General features: G+C 41.3%; 2 protein-coding genes across 5 annotated transcripts in view; one reads left to right on the top strand and one right to left on the bottom strand.

The window, feature by feature from the left end:
* Positions 1 to 17,780, top strand: part of LOC128124938 (zinc finger protein 567-like) — a 23,780-nt gene extending 6,000 nt beyond the window's left edge. Inside the window, exons 6-7 of one of the 3 annotated variants that reach the window (XM_052761792.1) lie at positions 3,126 to 4,739; positions 17,572 to 17,780. In XM_052761792.1, the coding sequence (XP_052617752.1) occupies positions 3,126 to 4,739; positions 17,572 to 17,660 (1,703 nt within the window). In that variant the 3' untranslated portion in view covers positions 17,661 to 17,780. Of the gene's footprint in view, positions 1 to 3,125; positions 5,804 to 17,571 lie in introns of those variants that run through there. The other 2 variants (XM_052761793.1, XM_052761791.1) reach the window with 2 other exon arrangements.
* Znf146 (zinc finger protein 146) lies at positions 13,712 to 22,646 on the bottom strand. 2 transcript variants are annotated; one of them, XM_052761906.1, is made up of 3 exons: positions 22,575 to 22,614; positions 16,635 to 16,683; positions 13,712 to 16,537 (listed from the first exon to the last, which is right to left on the bottom strand). In XM_052761906.1, the coding sequence occupies exon 3, from the start codon at positions 15,889 to 15,891 to the stop codon at positions 15,013 to 15,015; it is 879 nt and encodes a 292-aa protein (XP_052617866.1). In that variant the 5' UTR covers positions 15,892 to 16,537; positions 16,635 to 16,683; positions 22,575 to 22,614; the 3' UTR covers positions 13,712 to 15,012. The 2 variants fall into 2 exon arrangements, with proteins under 2 accessions (XP_052617866.1, XP_052617865.1); XM_052761905.1 differs by having other exon boundaries at positions 13,712 to 16,683; positions 22,575 to 22,646.

The raw sequence follows: 22,646 nt of genomic DNA, 5'->3' as shown, positions 1-22,646 counted from the left end.
AACCTCGTGCCTGACATGGTAAAGCGTGGACTCACCTCCAACACCACAGAATAACCAAAAACTACATATCATTTCTCCCCAAACTTGCTTGTTACTAAAGATATTTGCCCCAATGTAACAAAAATGTACTGCACGCTCTTTCTCCCAGTGTTCAGTTAATGTGTTTTTCTCTTTGCTGTTTTCTTTGAGAAAGTGACTTGCTGTTTAGCCCAGGCTGGCCTTGCACTCACGATCCTCCTGCCTCAGCCTTCCAGCTGCTGGGGTGTTAGGCCATGTACCAACCAGCACACTCTTCTGCTGTTTTTATATTTTCTTTCCCATGAACTGCTGGTGACTATTTCCTGTCATATCTGTCTGCTTCCAGTACTACACACTGTCCATATAGACACAAATATTATTTATAGATACTTGATGCTTCGAGATTCTTTCTCCCAAAGATAAGATCTATTGAAGACAAATCTAGCATATAATGTGTTGAATATTCAGTAAGTAAACAGTTACACGTAGAGCATGAGGCCCTAGGTTTAGCCCCCAGCTCTGGGGGGAAATGTGTGAATGGAGCTGTGTAAGAGATACCTTTGTCATCCATTCAGAAAGCCTGTACTTCTGAGCTCTTTTCAAATACACCTGCTTAGGCTGTGACCCTATTCTGACCGAAGTGGTTTAATCCCAGAAAACATCATCGCTCTGAGATATGCAGTAATATTGTGAACTCAGGCATTCAAAGAAGATAACAACATACATCACTGTAGCCTAGGCTGGCCTGGTACTCATAGAAATTCTTCTGCCGAGTCAGGTGGTGGTAGCGCTCAACTTTAATCCCAGCACTTGGGAGGCAGAGGCAGGTGGGTTTCTGTGAGTTCAAGGCCAGCCTGATGAGTTCCAGGACAGACAGAGCTACACAGAGAAACCCTGTCTCAGAAAAAGAGAAAAGAAAAATTCTTCTGCCTCCATCTCCTCAATGCTAGAAATAAAAGGTGTAAGCCACCCTTTCCAACCAAAAGACTTTTTGAATTTAGGTTTATTTTTATTTTACATGTCTAAGTATTTTGCCTGCATGCATATATGTGCAGTACATACATACTTGGGGTCTGAGGCCAGAAGAGGGTGTCAGATTCTCAGGAACTGAACTTATGGACAGTTGTGAGTTTCCATATGGGTGTTGGGAACTGAACCTGGGTTCTCTTAACTGTTCAGACATCTTTCCAGCCCCCAAAACATCGACTTTTCAATAAGAAAGGGTACTCTCCAGTCGGTATTTTATGAAATATTTATGAGAAAATGCAAGACTGTTTAAATATTTGCTGCTAAGTGTGGTGGTGCATGCCTGTATTCCAAACACTTCAGAAGCTGAATTGGAGGACTAGCATGAGTTTGAGGCCAGCCTGGCCTACCTCATGAGTCAGTGTTACTATGTAAGACCCCTAAAAACAATCCAGCAAGGGGGCTGGAGACATGGCATTGGCTGCTCTTCAGAGAACTTGGGTTCACAACCATTCATAACTCCACTTCTAGATCTGATAGCCTCTTCTGACATCCAATGGGCACCAAGCACACATTTGGTGCACATACATGAAGGCAAAACACTCACATGAAATAAAATTAATAAATCTAAATGTTAAAAACAGTTCAGAGTCATTTTTGGTACATAACAAGTTTGAGGTGAGCCTGGGCTACACGAAATCCTATTATGTTTCAAAAGATTTTTGTTTTTGCAATGACTTTTCTAGATGATAATTATACCCAAGTTTCAAGTAGAGCATGAAGCGGTGGAAGGAAGCATGTGTAGGCTTTTGTTGTTGTTGTTACTGTTTTGTTGTTGGCTGCAGGGTTGAGGATAGACCCCAGAGCCCTGTCCATGCTGGACAGACACTCCACCTTGTAGTTTGTTCAGCTGGTTTTCACCATGTAGCCAAGACTGACATCAAACACCAGTCCCCTTGTCTCTGCCTCACAAGTGCTGGGATTTCACATGTGCACCCTACTCTTGGCTATATGAAGGGTTTCTGAAATCATAGAACAGTACGATTTACTTGAAGATTCTCTAAATATGACTAGAAATAAAGCTGAAAATGGATGAAAACAGTACAAACTTGGGCTGTTGTCCCTTGGCTCGGAAGACCCAACACTTTGGAGGGTGTCATTGACTTTCTGCCTTGGCCTTCTCACCACCTAAACATCTTTTTACTTGCTCAAATCTTGACTATGCACTAAGATACAGAGATAAGCGTCTGAAAATAATGGTTACCCCAGGAGTTCTAGAGTCAGTTTAGCAGGGTGAGTACAGCAGTTGTACACACCACTCTGTATTAAACTTGTTAGAGGAGTTTTCCTAGTTCTCCTGTTATATGGCAAAATAGTTCTACCTCTTCAGTAGCCTCAGAGCTAGTTATAGGAATTATAGGAATGCTTTTCTACATTCCAAGAAACTAATCCTTTAAAAGATTAGTGAGCCTGTGGTGCTTCATGTAAAGGGGGCTGGGAAAAATGAATGGCTGTTTCACCACAGTAATTGAGAGACTCGTGTATAAAAATTTGGGTGATGTTTCCTGCAGTATCTTTCCTGTGATTTCTCTTAACAAATATTTCTACCTTATTGTTCATCTTACATTACTTTGATTCCCTTGATAGATCTGTTTCATCATTTAAGAGTCTTCCCTAGCCGGGTGGTGGTGGCACACGCCTTTAATCCCAGCACTTGGGAGGCAGAGCCAGGAGGATCTCTGTGAGTTCGAGGCCAGCCTGGGCTACCAAGTGAGTTCCAGGAAAGGCGCAAAGCTACACAGAGAAACCCTGTCTTGAAAAAAACCAAAAAAAAAAAAAAAAAAAAAAAAAAAGAGTCTTCCCAACCCTGAATTCCTCTTACACCATTCCTTATTTGTATTACTTTCTGTATATAATTATTACGGTTCAAGAGGCATTAACAGTGTTTTTATTTCATTCTTTTTTACACTGAAGCACACTTTGTATTTATGCTTCATGTTTGTCCGTGGGTTTTCTATTCTTATTTGTTTTGCTTTATAACCTGGAAGTGGTTTGCTATAGGTCTTTAACATACTAGATTGTTTCATAATTCTTTTACCTAGCAAATTTGTGGAAATTCACTAGTTGTTATTCTTTTCTAGAAGAAAACTGGAGATCAAGTGAGTTTTTAATGAAATTCAAGGAACACCAAGATAAGTATTCTAGATCATTTGTATATATTAACTATAAAGAACTAACTAAAAAGAAGAGTAATATATATCAAAAGACATTTACCCTAGTGAACAGTCCTATTAATTCCAAAGATCTACCTCCTGAATATGACACTCATGGAAATATTTTAGAAAATGTTTCAGAATTAATTAACAGTAATCTAAGTCCTTCAAGAAAGAGATTTAATGAGTATGATGGATATTTGAAATCATGCCCAAATTCCATGCAAGACATGGGACATCCTGAAATCAAGTTCCATACTCAAAATGCCAAGGCTTGTAGTCACAGTGATGTACTGGTACAACATGAGAAAATAGGAACTCCAGCACAGTCATTTGGATATAATGACTATGAGAAGCCACTTTTTAGGAAGGGAAGCTCAAATACACAAAATAGAGCATACAGAGGGGAAAGTCCATCCATATATAACAAAAAGAAAAGAGCAACAAATACTGAAAAAAATCATATATGCACAGAATGTGGGAAGTCCTTCTGCAGGAAGTCAGTGTTGATTCTGCATCTGGCGATTCACACAGAGGAAAAGCCTTATCAGTGTCATCAGTGTGGAAATGCCTTTAGAAGGAGGTCGTATCTCATTGACCATCAGAGAACTCACACGGGAGAAAAACCCTTTGTTTGTAATGAGTGTGGTAAGTCCTTCCGCCTAAAGACAGCCCTCACTGATCACCAGAGAACACACACAGGCGAGAAGTCATATGAATGTCCACAGTGTAAGAAGGCCTTCAGATTGAAGCCCCACCTTATTCGTCATCAGAGAACTCACACGGGAGAAAAGCCGTATGAGTGTCATGACTGTGGGAAGTCTTTCCGTCAAAAGACAACGCTCTCCCTCCATCAGAGAATTCATACGGGCGAGAAACCCTATATTTGTAAAGAATGTGGCAAATCTTTCCACCAGAAAGCAAACCTCACTGTCCACCAGAGGACTCATACAGGGGAGAAGCCCTATATTTGTAAGGAATGTGGGAAATCATTCTCCCAGAAGACAACCCTTGCTCTTCATGAGAAAACTCACAACGAGGAGAAACCCTATATGTGTAACGAATGTGGAAAGTCCTTCCGCCAGAAAACAACTCTTGTGGCCCATCAGAGGACGCATACAGGGGAGAAGTCTTATGAATGTCCTCGTTGTGGGAAGGCCTTTAGAATGAAGTCCTACCTCATTGATCATCACAGAACTCACACAGGAGAAAAACCCTATGAATGTAACGAGTGTGGGAAATCATTCAGTCAAAAAACAAATCTCAATCTACACCAGAGGATTCATACTGGGGAGAAACCCTATGTTTGTAATGAGTGTGGGAAGTCCTTTCGCCAAAAAGCAACCCTCACTGTACATCAGAAAATACATACAGGACAGAAGTCTTATGAGTGTCCTCAGTGTGGGAAAGCTTTTAGCAGGAAGTCCTACCTCATTCATCATCAAAGAACTCATACAGGAGAGAAACCCTATAAATGCAATGAATGTGGAAAGTGCTTCCGTCAAAAAACAAATCTCATTGTTCATCAAAGAACTCACACAGGTGAGAAACCCTATGTGTGTAAGGGCTGTGGCAAGTCCTTTAGTTATAAGAGAAACCTCATTGTCCATCAAGGGGTTCATAGAGAAAATATGGAAATAGAATAAAAGAAAGTGATGTCTTTGTAAAGTCTTTCCAATTATTGTAAACCTGCAGTTTCAAAAAGAAAACCATGCTTACATATATCATAGTAGTTATTAGAGTTCCCTGCCACATTACTATTTACTGCTCCCAAGCATAGGAAATATTTATGGCCATTGTTGAACTGTGTCAGCTGTGAAGGTAATTTGTAACTTTGAGACTGTTCTGCTGACTTTAAATACTTTGTTAAAACGACTTCCAGTTGTGTGTGGCAGTGCACACTTAAGAGGTGCCAACCCTTTGGTGGCAAAGGCAACAGGTCATAGTTTAGAGCAACCTGACCTACATACCAGCTTTCAGGCCAGCCAGGGCTACAGGGGAGAAACCGTCTCAAAACAACAAAACTGTAGTACATGTAGGAACACATTGTGAAGTGGTTATCAACATTAATTTCCACAATACAAATGAACCCTAAGTTTCATTGTATCCTATGTGACTAAAAAATAGGTGCTGCTTTCCCTGTAAGTGCATTTGCATATATTTTTCCTTGGGTTTTTTAAGACAGGATTTCTCTGTAGCTCTGGCTGTTTTGGAACTCTATAACTAGGCTGGCCTAGAACTCACAGAGATGTGACTGCCTCCGTATTCCTGAGTGCTGGGACTAAAGGCATGCATCACTACTGCTGGCTCATATTCTTAAACTTTAGGCATGGTTTATCATACATCTTGGATTTTTTTTTAACATTCTGCTTTGTTTCACATTTTAAAGCTCAGTACAACCGCATGTGTTAGTAGCACATTAATTTTTAATATTTCATTTTAAGAATATATTTCTAGCCGGGCGGTGGTAGTGCACACCTTTAATCCCAGCACTTGGGAGGCAAAGCCAGGCAGATCTCTGTGAGTTCAAGGCCAGCCTGGGCTACAGAGTGAGATCCAGGAAAGGCCCAAAGCTACACAGAGAAACCCTGTCTCGAAAAACCAAATATATATATATATATATATATATATATATATATATATATATATATATATATATATTTCTAGTTATCTTATTTGTGGATATTTGTATTTTTGATAACTGCCATAAAAATACTGCTATATTCTGGCATGTCTTTTGGTGTTTACATATGTGTATGCATTTTTTTTTTTTTTTTTTTTGGTTTTTCGAGACAGGGTTTCTCTGTGTAGCTTTGCGCCTTTTCCTGGAACTCACTTGGTAGCCCAGGCTGGCCTCGAACTCACAGAGATCCGCCTGGCTCTGCCTCCCGAGTGCTGGGATTAAAGGCATGCGCCACCACCGCCCGGCTGCATTTCTTATTACTTAATACCACACAGAATTTTTCCATCCAACATGGAGGTCTTTTCGTTATGGTAGATTCTGTCATATATCTCAGACCTTTCATAAAATGATTAATCAACGTGAAAAAGCCAAACCAGCCAGGCCTGGTGGTGCATGCCTTTAATCCCAGCATTTGGGGAGGCGGGATTAAAGTACTCCCAGCACTGAGTAGGAGGCCAAGGCAGGTGGATCTCTGAGTTTGAGGCCAGCCTGGTCTACAGGACCAGGACAGCCAGGGCTACACAGAGAAACCCTGTTTTGAAGAAAAACACACACAAAGATAGATAGATAGATAGATAGATAGATAGATAGATAGATAGATAGATAGACAGACAGACAGATGACAAAACAAAACCAACCAGAACTCTTTAAACAGCCATTCATATTGGATAATGTTAGGTTCCACACCCCACCCCACCCCCATAAAAGGCAGTTGCACTGCCATTGTTCGGGATGACAGTCTGGGCTCAGCTCAGGCTGGAACATAGACAGATTGCTTTGAGGAGGGTTTATAAAAGCTCACAGAAGAGCCACCTTCCCTATGTCTTCCTACTTCAGGCACATGAGGCATCTGGTTACAGATCAAAGCCTCTTGCTCACTTCCAGGTTTCTTTAACCCCTATTAACATGGAGCGGTGGTGCACATCAAAGCCACTGGGCTCTTCCGGCCCTAAACTTACAAGCTATTCCAACTCTGCAGCTACCTGCTCTCTTAGAAACCAGCAAGCCCCCAGCCCTTTAACTTCTCTCTCCACCCCCTTAGGGTAGCCATGGCAGCTCTGGATACCCCCAAATGCCTCTGGCTATTCTCTCTACCACCTGAGAGATAGGCACATGACAGTTTCATGTTTACAAAAAAAACCCTTCTTTACACCCATGGAGTGGTCTATTTCAGTAGCTTTGACGTGCTCTCACCTACAGATAGAATTTGCTAAAAAATAAACTTTACAGGCTGGCGTGGTGGTACAAGCCTGTGATCTCAACAATTAAGAAGCTGAGACAGGACTGCATGAGTTCAAGGCAAGACTGGGCTATATAGTATTGGGCTTTTGAGGCGCAGTCTCAAAGAGGCTATCTTTGTCTATGTAAATGCAATGAATGTTGAAGTCTTTAGCCATGCCTCAACACTTACACAAAACCAAAAATTCTTATTCAGGGAAAATGCTATAATTTTAGGGGTGCTTATAGCCCTCATTTATACCATATCAGAGAGTTCATGCTAGAGTAGAGGTTAAGTAAGGACAACTGAGAACTGAGAGAAGAGTGCCAGACTGCAATGAAGTTTTCATGTTAAATAGACTTTTAACTAACCGGCCGGTTTGAGGGTACAGGCCAGTAATCCAAGGCATTTGAGACACCGAGGCAAGAGATTCCTAAGTTCAGAGCCAGGCTGAGCTAACAAGCTAACAAGACCCAGCCTTGATGGAAAAAAGTAGCATTATGGATGTAGCTCAGTGCTAGACCGCTGGCCCAGTACGTGCAAGGTCCTAGTTTTAATCACCTATACTGGTAAAACATGTTAGGGGAAAAATGGGTCCCTGAAAATCACAAATCACGGGGGTTTGTTGATTTTCTTAACTGTGTGTATGGATGTTTTGTGTGTATGGATGTTTTCTTTGCATGTATGTCTGTGCACCGTGTTGCAGCACTCTTGGAGGCTAGTAAGAGGGTGACATCACCTGGGACTGGAGTTAACAAACACTTGTGAGCTGCCCCGTGGGTGCTGGAGTTCGAACCCTGGTCTCTGGAAGACCAGCTAGTGCTCTTCTGTGCTTCACTCCAGCCCATTTTCCATTTTAAAAGACTTTTGGGAGTCAGCGTATTGCATGTTTGTGGAACTCCAGAGAAAACCCGTGCAGGTCAGTTCTGTTCCCCCAGTCCATACCGGGATGTCAGGTTGTCAGCAAGTGCCTTTACCCACTGAGCCAGCTCTAGATCCCTATACACATACATGCATGTACATGTGCACTCCACATATGAAATACATGCATGTGCACTCCACATATGAAATACATCCATGTACATGTGCACTCCAAATATGAAATACATGCATATACATGTGCACTCCACATATGAAAGCACATATAAACACACTATACACATGAAAAAGGAAAAAAAAGAACCGAATTCCTTCATGGTATTGATGCTATGAAGGCATCATTTACCTCTCAGAACTAAGATGGCTAAGTCAAGGCCAAATGTTGAAAAGATTTGCAATACTAATTGTTTATAATTTCAAAAGCAAAGTCTTACGATTTCTAATGGTTTATAATTTCTAGTGGATTTAATTGTTTATTGAAATGAATTAAACATGGGTCTTCCAGGTGAACACCAGTTTAGGAATACAAAGTTACAAATCCTAACAGCTTTCCAAATGAGAGTGTAATTATGGCAAGTTATACCAAGGCAAATACTTTATGAATTTCAACACAGTGTAAACCTCGTCCTGGGAACAGTGGAAATGCGTAGCTTTAATTTTTTTAATTTAATACAAGAATCTGAGAACATTTCAAGATTTCTGGGAAAACACTACTTTGGTATATCTGGAACTCCATTTGGAGTTGACATTTATGTTACATGAGTTTTCAAATGTAATAAATACCTGCAAATTTTTTTGAATTGACATTCAAACTGAATTGGCATTTTAAAAAATCTGACATTCACCTTAAAGAAAAAATTTATCTCTACATTTACCTTTATGAAAGAAAATGCCCATGTATGTGTGCACACTTTCTTCTGTAATTTGTGTAGAGGTCTGATATTCCTAGGGTGCTATTCACTTAGTTTTTATTAGATCTTTCACTGCAGCCTGGGGCTCACCAATTAGATTAGATTGGCTGGCCAGTGAGCGCAGAGGTACTGCCATTTGGGCCTCCCCAGAGCTGGAATCTTAAGTATGTGCAACCATGAGCAGATTTTATGTGGGTTGAGTATTGAACACACACACACACACACACACACACACACACACACACACACACACACACACACACACACACACACATGCTAGTGCCAGAAAAAGCCCAAAGGCATTGATTCCCCTGGAACTATAATTACAGGAGGTTGTAAGCTGCCCTATGTAGGTGCTGGGAATTGAACTCGTCTTCTGGAAGAGCAGCAAGCACTCTTAACTACTTAGCCATACCATTAGTCCATCTTCTCTACTGGCAACTGCAACCTAGAATTGAACTGTTCACAATTTTAAAAGATTCTGTGTTCCTGTAAACCCAGTAAAAGTCCCTTGGGAGGTCCCAAACCCTGATGGGAAAGTTACTGTTGTTTTGTTGAATAGACATAATGTGTCCACCAAACTGCCTTCTAAATAACTATATTTATGCCCATAGATTACTGTTACTATCCACTTTGGTCAAAGAAGCTTCTTTTTACAATAGTTAGTGGTGGTTTTAGAGACTTAATAACTGCTCAAAAGCCAGGCAGATCTCTGAGTTCAAGGCCAGCCTGATCTACAAAGGCTACACAGAAAAACTCTGCCCTGAAAATCAAATAAATGCTGGGGAAAAAAAATCTAAGACCAAATGTTAGAATGTCTATTAGCCATAAATGGATATGCAAGGTTTAGGGAACATTGTGGAACTAGGGCCAGAAAGAATGTATGAGCTCAATTCCTACCCAATTCTACATTTGGCTCATACAGTTGAAAAGATCCTTCAGCCTATCACATACAGTCAGTATGAATTCAGGGGCTGGAGGGGGCTCTCTGGTTTAGAATTCAAGGCTTACTCCCTGCTCAGGCACTGCATTCACACGTGCAAACATAAACAGATATAGTTTACAATTATGTAAATAACTGAAAGTGTAAACTGCTAAGGAAGCATATGGATTCCATGCTGTGGGCTGTCCTGTAGGCTGTGAATGTGTGTTGCTCTCATTGTTAATAATCAAGCTAATTGGCTGGTAGCCAGGCAGGAAGCATGGGCAGAACAAAATGAAGGAAGGGAGTACAGTGGTGGAGTCAGAAGACACCAGCCAGCCACAGGGGAATCAAGACATGTAAAAATGAGGTAACAAGCCACCAACCACAAGGCAAAATATAGATTAACAGAAATGGGTAAATTTAAGTTGTAAGAGCTAGTTAATAATAAGCATGAGCCATTGACCAAACATTTATAATTAATATTAAGCCTCTGAATGATTAATTTATACCCGGCTGCAGGACTAGGTGGGATGCAGAAAATGCCACATACACACAAATGAAGAAATGTACACTCCATCTCTACTTCTCTTCACTCTAAATACTTTTATACCACATGGGTGGGAGTACCTGTGGGAGCCACAGGAGGGCATGGGATCCTCTGGAACTGGAAACGGAGCCCCTCTTCTGGAATAGCAGTAAGTGCTCTTATCTGCTGAGCCAGCTTGCCAGCACCCCTCCTCTTTTAAAATGTAGACTTAACTCTAGCCCATGACGGCCTAGATCTCATCATATAGCCGGGGTTGGTCTCAAACTCCTGGTAATCCTGCCTCAGTCTCCTGAGTACTGAAATTATGGGTGAGCACCACCACACTTAACTCCACTGAACTCTTAACAAAGTAACACAAAAGGCAGTCATGGTATCACAGAATCTCCAAACCCATCTCCTCCACACAGAATCCAGAGTTGGCAAGAGAACCAGTGAGATGGCTTAGTCAAAGTTCTGGGTGCCAAACTAATTCCCAGAGACACATATGTGGAAGGTAAGACCTCTGAGCTCTGCATGTGTGGTGACATGCCAAGTGTCCATACATACACATAACAGACAAATGTGCTTTTAAGCATTCTTTTTAATTCAGGGGAAGGCTGGAGGGATGACTGAAGAGAAAGCGCTAATGCTCTTGCAGAGGACCATTCCCAGCATCTACACAGGGTGGCTGACAGCTACCTAAAACTCCAGCTCCAGATCTTCTCCACTCCGTGGGCCATTTGCACATACGTGCATATTTCTACAGACACATACATACATACATGTATAAAATAAATATAGTATTGGCCAGGAGAAACAACCATGCAAACTCACATAGTGGCGAATGTCTGCATAACCCCCTTAACATCACACAGCTGGTGCAGTGCACATACATCCTCCAAACCCACCCTCACTGCTCACCTCATTCATGTCCAGATCATGTCCAAGCTTCACGCTGAGTCACCTCTAGGCTTCCAGTACAGTATTTTATCTTTTAATATTTTCACTCTTGAGAATTATGTCTGTGTATGGGCATATACAACTGGCTGCAGATGCCAAAAGTGGGCATGGATCCCCTGGAGTTGGAGTTACAGTGGTGAGCAACCCGGCCTGGGTCCTCTTCAAGGGCTCTTAAGTAGAGCCAGACCCTTCCCATCTTCCATTCACTGTATTAATAGCAGCAAACATTTACTGTGTACTCTGCAGCTGAGCACTGCTTAAGATTTACATAAAAATGTAACCAAGGGTTTGAAATAAGTTTAACTGGAGATAAGCTATGGTACAAACGGTGTGTTGTCAGATGTAACCCCCATCACTCACCTTTTCCTTTTTCTTTCTCTGAGACAGAGTCAATGCAGCTCTGGTTGTCATAGAACTTCTACGTAAACCAGGTTGGCCTTGAACACACTCACATTGATCTATACAGATACAACCATACATTGTGTCCTCTTGGTTTCTATGCCATCGCTGGAAACTACAAACCCCTGGCCACACTAACACTGGAGACAGCTCTTCCTTCCTCTGGACGAATCTGAAAGCTGGCTACTGTCCACATGGCGATGTGGACCATCTTTTCTCTAACATGCTTGGCCCAGGCTTCTTCTCAGCCTCTAGTGTTGACATAACCTCAGAACAGAATCCAGAAATTCTTACCAGGGAAAGGATTGCTTTTGGATTCTTAGTTTTGTTAATAAAATTATTTAGAAATGGGATGAGTGAGGTGGCTCAGCAGGTAAAGGCATTTGCCACCAAGCCTGATGGCTTAAGTTTGATCCCTGGGACACACATGGTAGAACAGAACTTATCCATGCAAGCTGTCCTCTGGTCACATGGTCAGCTCCACCCCAAGATCTCATGTGTGCTGGTCAGGAATTCTGCCACTGATTATACTCGCAGACTGAGAGGGACACACAGACATTTGATTTGCAAAGCTTTCTGTCTATTGCTCTAATCCTGAGGAGTCAAAATTTGCTCTCCACTAAGCTGATGTGAAATCTCACACACACACACAAACACACACACAGAGGAAATGACAGCACAATCCTACAAATAGAAATGGTTAGATTGGTGGTTTTGAAGTGTCTCTAGAAGAACATAAGAATCTCTTGGGAACTTGTTGGCTATGCAGATTCCCAGAACCCATCTGAAACTTAATGAATCACAAGCCAGAGGACAGTGACAAGCTGAGCAATCATTCTAATGTACACTGAAGTTGAGCACCTGTAAAGGAAAACACTGGTTATGTGATCACTACATACATACACTACTACAGTCATGATTAACTTTGCATGACAGAAAATCACATAGGCCTGAGATACAGCACAGCACACTCAATTAACAAGCACCAAGCCCTAGGTTCCAAACCCAGCACCACAAAAATTATGGTCAGGAATTAATGTAGAATTAAGAGACCAATTTTTCATTGTGCCATTTCATGATATTGAAAGAAAACCTTAAAATTGTAAGTTATACACAGCTAAGCAGGGCAAGTAAAGGGAACAGAGACATCCTATTTGGAAGGGGAGGATTTGTTTATATATCTAGGCATACAATTCATGATTATGCCACTAGAGTAAGATACATGCTAATGTAGCCACATGAATGAATGTTTTAAAAGTTCTGAGATTAACATATGTAGATGTAATTCACATTTGATATATGAGGGCAGCAAGACGGCTCAGCATATAAGGGGACTTGCCATCAAACCTAAGGACCTGAGTGTGACCTCCTGGAACCCACATGGTGGAGGAAGTGAACCAAATTCTACAAGATTCCCCTAACTGGCATGCGCACCACACAAATGTAAGAAACCCCAAGAGCTGGGAGCTAGCTGTCAATAAGGTACTTACCTTGCAGGCATAGGACCTAAACCCCATTTCCTTAAAACTATGCTTAAAATTTTTTTTAAAAAAGCTGGGTGTGGCGGTATGCACTTGTAGTCCCAGCCTTGGTAAGGAGGCAGAGCTAGGCAGATCCATGGGGCTCGCTGTCAGTCAGCTTGGTCTAGGCCAGTGAGATATGGTCAGAGCACAAGCAACACCACATGAGGCTGTGCTCTGGCTTCCATGAACATGAACATCTGCATGCAATGCACATGCCCCACCCCAATACACAATTTAATATTCTGTACCAAATTAAACTGTGATGACCAAGAAGGAATTTTAAAACTCTTCAGTAAGGCCCAAAAGGTCTGAGCCACTCACCCTCCACCCCTTAGGAAAGGAAACAAGTGTCTGTCAAAACAGCTGGGGGAATAAAACACTGACTGTCAAATGATGCCCATGCACCTAAAGTTCTTTCAAGTCCCTACGCTAAACTCTAACAAGGACACCATACTCAACATAGTGAAATAAAGTTGAAAGATTTAAGAATATGCTGTCACTTTAAATTTTAATAAAATAGATAATTTCATTACATAGAGTGTCAAGTCCATCCACTCATTGTTAAAGTTTTAGAAATATCTTCTATAAAAGCTTGGTATTTGATTGGGAATTAATCAACTATAACATTTCTACAGGTACAGAGTTTCCACCTTTACCTCCATTCTTATTTTTAAAAATACAGAAAAGTACAAAAAATAAGACATGATATCCATATAACACAACTGAAAGTTAGCCAGTATCTTCATATATTTACTTGCAGTCTTTAAGAGAATGAACGCTTATGTAAAAAGCTGGAGCCCTCCCCACCCCTCCCACTCACTCCCTTCCCTTCTTCACTCTTACTCAGGAGTGGGTCTGCATTCTTCTGATGCATCGCAAACATTTACATACATATATGTATTTATACCACGATAAGCTGAGTTTCAAGAAGGAAAGTGAACTTGACAGACAGTCAATGTCCTATATGCATCACTCTGCAATCACTTGAGTTTCCCCACGTCACTTCCAGAATCTGCCCAGTTACACACACCTCATTGCATCTACTGGATGTCTGCATAATAGTTCACCTAAAAACTTCTCACTCCATTCCTAACAGGTGGGTCAGTTCTAATAGTTGGCTACTCTAAATGGTAAATTTCCTGGTATCTAACCTCCTGAGCATAATTACTCATGAGAATTACTAAGTATTTTCAAATGTTACAAGGAATGTTTTCCCACTCCCAAGGTCATGCCTTGTACAATGTATAGCATTTTATATTTCTTCTTTCAATTTCCATGTATTTTACTTTTACTGTTGTTGATAGTTTGTGGTGTGTAGCTTTGCTTCTCAGAGAACAATTTGCCTCCATAGTCTTGGTGTTCATCTGAAGTAATTCTTTTCATATAATGCATAGTTATCATTCTATAATTTCTGTTCTCTTGAAATTATGTTACATATTACTGTATGACAATATAATTTGTTTCTTCTAACACAACTTACTTATTAGACTGGTGAAGACTTCCAGATCTATGCTGTTAGCAGCATCAGGCTTGTTTTCCACTCTCAATTGTAGATAACTGTGTTTAAAGTTTCAGCATTACTTTTGTTTTCTGTTAGGTTCATTGAGTGCAGGCTTCTAATCATACAAACTTCTTCTTCCCCTTCAGTATGAATTCTCCGGTGTTTATGACATTTTATGTTAAATGTTTGGATGATTTGTGGTGCTTAGCCTCAGAATAACTACACGATGCAATTTGAGGTGCAAATTCTTAATGAACACTTCTCCATTTTGAAGATATTCACAGAGCATTTAATGAGTATGGATTTTCTGGTGTCTAATATGGTGTGACTTCTGGCTGAAAGCCTTTCCACACTCACTACACTGATAAGGCTTTTTACCTGTGTGTATTCTCAAATGCAGAGCCAGGGTTGAGAATTGAGAAAAGGCCTTCCCACATTCATTACAACCATAGGGTTTCTCACCTGTATGGCTCCTCACATGCACTGTTAGAGATGAACTCTGAGAGAAGGCTTTTCCACATACATTGCATTCATAAGGTTTATCACCTGAATGAATTCTCACGTGCACAATAAGTGATGTTCGCTGAGAGAAGGCTTTTCCACATTCATTGCATTCATAGGGTTTCTCTCCAGTGTGAATGTTTTGATGCTTTATGAGGTACTTTTTCTGGCCAAAAGCTGTTCCACATTCATTACATTTAAAGGGTTTCTCACCAATGTGAATTTTCTCATGCTCAGTAAGATTTGATTTGCCACTAAAGGTTTTCCCACACTCCTTACATATGAAGGGCTTCTCTCCTGTGTGAGTTCTCTGATGTCTGATGAGGTTTGACTTCTGAATGAAAGCTTTCCCACAATCTTTGCACTCAAAAGGTTTCTCTCCAGTGTGAATTTTCTGATGGGTAAGCAAATTTTCCTTCTGGCTAAAGGACTTTCCACAATCATTACACTCAAAAAGCTTCTCTCCAGTGTGAGTGTTCTGATGCTTAATGACATACTGCTTTTGGCTAAAGGCTTTTCCACATTCGTTACATTCAAAAGGCTTCTCTCTATTATGAAAGTGCTCATGCTCTGTAAGATTTGATTTGTGGCTAAAGAGTTTCCCACATACCTTACAGGCAAAGGGGCTTCCCCCACTTAAAATTCTCTGTTGACTGAGGTGTGACATCTGAATGGAAGCTTTATCACATTCACAAGGTTTATCTCCAATACGAAATTTTTGAGAACTGAGGGCTTACTCTTGGTTGAGGATATTTCCACATTTCTTATAGTTCTAAGGCTTCTGTGTCTGACCTCTCATGCAAATGCAGAGTTAGGGACAAGGTTTAAGAGAACTTTATCAGTATAAACCTTTCTTCCCAATGTAAGTTTTCTGACAGTCAATGTTGTTTTTGCAAACTTCACTTGTTTCTCTCCAGCATGAATGTTCTGATGTTGAGGGATTTGTCATCTAGCTAAAGGCTTTTCAATATTCCTTAGAAACACAGGGCTTCCTCTCAGCATGACTTCGATATTCAGTGAGATGTGACACTTGAGTAGATGCTTCCCCACAGTTGGTAAATTCATAAGCTTTTCCTCTACTCAGTGTGTGCCACTAACAAATGGGGCAGTGTTTAAACTGCAGCCATTTCCACACTGGACTCTACTTATTATAAATGTTCTCACCAGGAGGAGTAGGCTATGGTAGAGGATTTCCAAACTCTGAAAACAGATGATTCTTTCCCATACAACTTCCTGTTTAAATCGGAATTGTGTTTCAAGCTCAAAGCTTGAAGCTTTGAAAATGTTTTGCCTTTTAAAAAGCAAAGTCTGTTCTGAAAAAAAGAAAGAAAAGAAATGCAGTCTGTGAGCAAAGAAAAGATTATTCTAATCTTCTTGCATTCACCACTTTCCTTGGTGGATTCAACTGACCTCCCAGATCTGGACGTCGCTCTATGTACTTGTCATTTCCCAGCTGCTTCTACAACAGATCACAAAGAATCATTTAAAGGAACATGAGTAATGTATGGTAAGCACGCAACAAATACTTCTTGTAGGTGAGTTAGTATTACCCAAATATTTCCCATCATCTAATGCTAGTTTTCACAGCATTAGAATGTAGCTTGAGTTTTCCTGCCTGGCCCACAGTCAGGACAAATCTCTCTCACCTGCCAGTCCCACAGCTGCTCAGACCCAACCAAGTAAACACGAGACTTATATTGGTTACAAACTGTATGGCCACGGCAGGCTTCTTGCTAACTGTTCTTATAGCTTAAATTAATCCATTTCCATTAATCTATACCTTGCCACATGGCTCGTGGCTTACTGGCATCTTCACATGCTGTTTGTCATCGTGGCGGCTGGCAGTGACTCTCTGACTCAGTCTTCCACTTCCCAGCTTTATTCTCCTCCTTGTCCCGCCTATACTTCCTGCCTGGCCACAGGCCAATCAGTGATTTATTTATTGACCAATCAGAGCAACACATTTGCCATACAGAACATCCCACAGCATTAGAAGGTGCCATGCAACCTTCCAGGAGAGGGAAGCAACCAATAATCCCACGCATCTATGACACCTATGAACCATAACAACAACCAACACGGTAAGATATCCCTAAGGGTACAAAGTCGCACTCATAGCTTGGTAGAAACCAACAGCTGTTTAACTGGACTCAAGGCATGCTCAACAGGAGGAAAATAATGTCTGGTACTAGAAACCTAGTCAACTACCTGGGGTCTTAAGAGGAAAACCCACTACTGCCAATTTACTAAATCAGCCCAGTCCCTAACTATACTCTAAATACTTATCCTTATATCCACAATTAAGTGTGGCTCTCACCCATCATCAAATAAACTGTCTTTACCACAGGTGGAGACCATAACAGAAAACCACAACTGGTCAAAACGCACAGAACAACCGATCGTGGAGTGCCCAGCCACAATAGACGCAACTGTTGAACCTAAGGCTCCAGGAGCACCGTGGAAGAGGAGGCGGAAAGACGGCAAGAGCCAGAGGATCAGGAAAACTGATGTAAGATTGTGTCTCCTAGAAATGACAGGGAAGCTTTACCTTTGATACTTAACAAAGGCTGCCTAAACAGGATGTGAACAAGTGTAACACTAACAGACATGCTGCCATGAAAGGGAGAGATCTCATCAGACCCTACCCTAAACAAAGAACTACAGGCAACTAAGGAACACTGAGAAGAGGAAAATAGTCTTCCCAGGGGTAAATCTGCTCATTGGTTATCCAACCCCACTAGTCATCCCTGAAATCAGATACATACAAGTACCACTATAAATGGACTAAGCATACACCTATATATAAAAGAAAAACAGGCCATGAGTCTAGAAGGGAGCAGGGGCCTGGAGGAAAGGCGGGGGGATGTAATTGTATTTTCATTTCAATACACACACATATATTCCCCATTATGAACAATAAAATTTCAGATGGTTTAGTATGTAGCTCAAAGGCATAGTTTGCCTAGCATTCATGAGATTCTAAATTAAACCCTCAAAAAAAAAAAACTTGCCAGGTCTGTGCACTCCTCCTGTAACCCCAGCACCTAGGAGGTAGTGGCAGGATGATCAGCTCAAACCACCTTTGTTTGCATACTGAGTCCAGGACTACCCTGAACCACAAGACACCCAGTCTCAAGAAACAAAAATAAGCCGGGTGGTGGTGGCACACGCCTTTAATCCCAGCACTTGGGAGGCAGAGACAAGAGGATCTCTGTGAGTTCAGGCCAGCCTGGTCTGCAGAGTGAGTTCCAGGACCAGCTCCAAAGCTGCACAGAGAAACCCTCATAAATAAATAAATAAATAAATAAATAAATAAATAAATAAATAAATAAATAAATAAATAAAACTCTGTGTATGAGTATTATGCTTACAGAGATTAATTGTGATAGCCCATATTCCAGAATGAAGAAATTCCATGCAATCATTATCTCTAAATTTTGAAAAGAGAATCATTAAAGAGAAAATCTGGGGGTTGGGGATTTAGCTCAGTGGTAGAGCGCTTGCCTAGCAAGCACAAGGCCCTGGGTTCGATCCTCAGCTCAAAAAAAAAAAAGGAAGAGAAAATCTAGATTTAAAAAAAATGATATTCAGCCGGGTGGTGGTGGCGCACGCCTTTAATCCCAGCACTCCCAGCACTCGGGAGGCAGAGGCAGGCGGATCTCTGTGAGTTCGAGGCCAGCCTGGTCTACAAAGTGAGTTCCAGGAAAGGCACAAAACTACAGAAAAACCCTGTCTCGAAAAACCAAAAAAAAAAAAAAAGATATTCATGAGAATACTCCTGCAAAAATAAATTTTTCCATTTAAGAAATTAGTAAATTGCATAACAATGAGAAATTACTCAACAGGATAAAATGACTACTGACTATATATAAAATAAGGTAATTATCACCCAACTAACACAAGTCCATAGAAAACAATTTGTGGAAGTTGGTTCTTTCCTTCTATGGATGGAACTCAAATTGTTAAGCTTGGTGGCAAGTGCCTTTACCCTTTGTTTCACTGGTCCTGACTTTTTAAAAATGCAAACCATATTAGAGGAAACATAAAATGTGGCTACCAAGATGCAAATGTCAAACAATCCAACTGGTTTGTACCACAAAATACAAGAATAAAAAAATGAAGGGACTCAGGTATCTTAAACAGTGGAATGAAAGAGGCAGAAGAAAAGATACAGTATAAAGAAAACAGGTGCTGCCAATGTGGCGCAATGACAGTGTGGCCTGGCAATCTGCGGCCAATCTCCAGCACTAGAATAAAAGTGACAATGCAGGCGCTGTCTATAGTAAATGCTAAATAAACACAATGATGTCTCAGTCTCAATATTACCTAGTATAAACAATACATAGTAAGTTAAGAATAAAGTTAATACAAAAACTAAGAAGCTTCATATAGTCCAACAACTATTACTACATTCACTGTAGTAACTCAGAAGAAAAAGCAAGAGTTAAACATCGTTAGACATTTCTCAAATATTTAAAGCTTACATGATCTGGAGCCTGAAGTAGGAAGAATGTAAGTTCAAAGTCAGCCTGGGCTATATACATTAAGACCATGTCTCAAATAATAATAACAGTAGTAATAAAATAAAACCTATGTGAAAAAATGTTAAGGGCTGTTGAGATGGTTCATTGTGCAAGCCTGACAACCTAAATTCAGTATCTAGAACCCCAGGCAGTGCTGGCACATGCCTTTACTCCCAGCACTTGGAAGCAGGGCAGGCAGATCTGTGAGTCTGAGGCCAGTCTGGGCTAGAGTGAGTTCCAGGACAGCCAGGGAAGTTACACAGAGAAACCCTATCTCAAAAAACCAAAACAAAAACAAAAAAGAAAGAAAAAAAAAGAAAGAATATCTAGAGCTCACAAAAATGTGGAAGAAAGAATCAATTTACAAATTTTACTGTGACCTTCACATGTGCGCCATGGCAACTGTGCACCCATCTACACACCATGCACACACAATAATAATTTTTTTAAAAATGTAAACACTTAGCTGGGCGGTGGTGTTGCACGCCTTTAATCCCAGCACTTGGGAGGCAGAGCCAGGCGGATCTCTGCAAGTTCGAGGCCAGCCTGGGCTACAGAGTGAGTTCCAGGAAAGGCTACAAAGCTACACAGAGAAACCCTGGCTCAAAAAACAAACAAAATATATAAACACTTAAGACTCCAAATGACATCAAAATAAAGCACAAGTTCACAGATAGTAGTGTCTAACATTATAAAGATGCTGCTTTCCTCTAAATTATTTTATAAATGTAATACAATCTCAATAGCAATTTTGGGGGACATTTTCCTTATTCAGACAAGCAAATCCTAAAATTTACATGAAAAAACTAACTTATAACCCTAGCTTCTCAGGGGTCTGAGACAAGAACACCCCAAGTGTACCATCATGCCTGGCTTATTATGTGGGTGCTGGGACCTGAATTAAGGTCCTCATGCTTGCATGGCAGGCACTTCACTGAAATGAACCAGCTATCCAGCCCCTCTGTAGTTTCTATAAAATAACAAAGAACCAATCTCAAGGCCTGAATGTATATAAGCTTGGGTTGGGACTCACTCCTCTCCCAAATTAAAAAAAAAAAAAAGTTAGTGACATTTAAAAGGATAGGAGCTGGGCAGTGGCGGACGCCTTTCATCCCAGCACTAGAGAGGCAGAGGCAGAAGGATCTGACTTCGAGGCCAGCTTGGTCTACAGGGCTATAGAGAAACCCTGTCTTGAAAAAGCAAAGGTAGGGCTGGAGAGATGGCTCAGAGGTTAAGAGCACTGGCTCTTCTTCCAGAGGTCATGAGTTCAATTCCCAGCAACCACATGGTGGCTCACAACCATCTGCAATGAGATCTGGTGTCCTTCTGATGTTCAGGTACATGCAAGGAAGCAGAACACTGTGTATAGATAATAGCAAAACCCCACCCCCCCCAAAAAAATCTACCAAAGAAAAGCAGCTAGAATGTGATGGTTTCCCTGTTTAAATTTTTTGGTGGTGCTGTGGACCTCTGCATGCTATGTATGGGTTCTATCACTGGTAATTTATGGACTTGCAAAGGTAATCAATTGCTTTACTTTTACTATTAAAAAAAAAAAAAAGCCAGCCGGGCGGTGGTGGCGCACGCCTTTAATCCCAGCACTCGGGAGGCAGAGCCAGGCGGATCTCTGTGAGTTCGAGGCCAGCCTGGGCTACCAAGTGAGTTCCAGGAAAGGCGCAAAGCTACACAGAGAAACCCTGTCTCGAAAAACCAAAAAAAAAAAAAAAAAAAAAAAAAAAAAAAAAAAAAAAAAAAAAAAAGCCATTGCTGGTACTGTCTACAGTGGCCGCAATAGCAGGCAGAAGTAGTTTTTCCACATGCCACATAATTCACAGACCTAGACTCATGAAGAAGTTATGACTTCTATGATCCAGAACAGCAACAACTACGCTTTCTTCAAAAAACAATGAGGAACCTGGGCCAGTGAGATGGCTCAGCGGGTAAAGGCGTTTGCTTCCAAGACTGACAACCTGAATTCGACCCCAAAACCCACACCGCGGGAAGACAGAATGGATTCCAAAATTGACCTCACACCTCCACACGTGCGTTCAGGCAAGCATGGCCAGGCAAATACAGGTAAATAAAATATTTTAAAATGAGGAACTGTGCCTGACCTAAACCTTGACTCTCTAATCCTGGGTTTTCAGTGGAATGACGCTCCTCAAAAGAAAATGCGAATTTGCCTGGCAGCTCTATTAACGTACCCGAAAAATCAGAAGCGGAGTCTGCAGCAGGCACCCCCGAAAGAAAAAATTCCAAACTAATTTTTGTATAATTAGGCATGCCAGAGTAATCTAAATCCTACCTCCATTCATAAGCAACTGCGTTTTAGTATAAAAATCGTTTTTTAAGATCTAAACATTTTTATTAAGGTTTACTACACATTACAAAATTCAACTGCCTGGCTATAAACTATTAATAAACACTGTTTTAAAAGTATTCTCCTTAGCGTCTCCTCCTCTCAAGTCTTCAAATAAAACGGATGTTCTTGGGGAAGATGGCCCCGTTGTAACGATCAGCACTTTCGACACGGGAACCACGGCGCAGACGTGACACCTCAACACGTCTCCACACTGTCTCATAAAGCACAGCCACCCATAATCCTACACCCAGTTTCACATTCACTCGACAATTCCAAACAACGGGTCAGACTCTGCGGTCAGATTCGGTCTCAAACGTTCAAACGTCCTCGGAGGCCCCCACCTCCGTCCCCCACGAAGGCCCGATGCTCTAAGCCCACCCGTGACCCCCGCGCCGCGCCACCGAAGCTCGGAAATCCTCCCCTCAGCCTCCCCGGCCCCACCGACCCAGGACGCCCAGATCCCACCTCCTACTTTGGCGCCACGTGGACCCAGAGGCCGTGCTGACCCGCGGACAAAGACCAAAATGTCCACTGGCT

This window comes from Peromyscus californicus, unplaced genomic scaffold (assembly GCF_007827085.1).
Source record: "Peromyscus californicus insignis strain IS unplaced genomic scaffold, ASM782708v3 Scaffold_4__1_contigs__length_199733344, whole genome shotgun sequence".
NCBI classification, from domain to species: Eukaryota; Metazoa; Chordata; class Mammalia; order Rodentia; family Cricetidae; genus Peromyscus; species Peromyscus californicus.
Note: the sequence above shows the minus strand (reverse complement) of the source record. Positions and strands in the feature narration are given on the sequence as shown.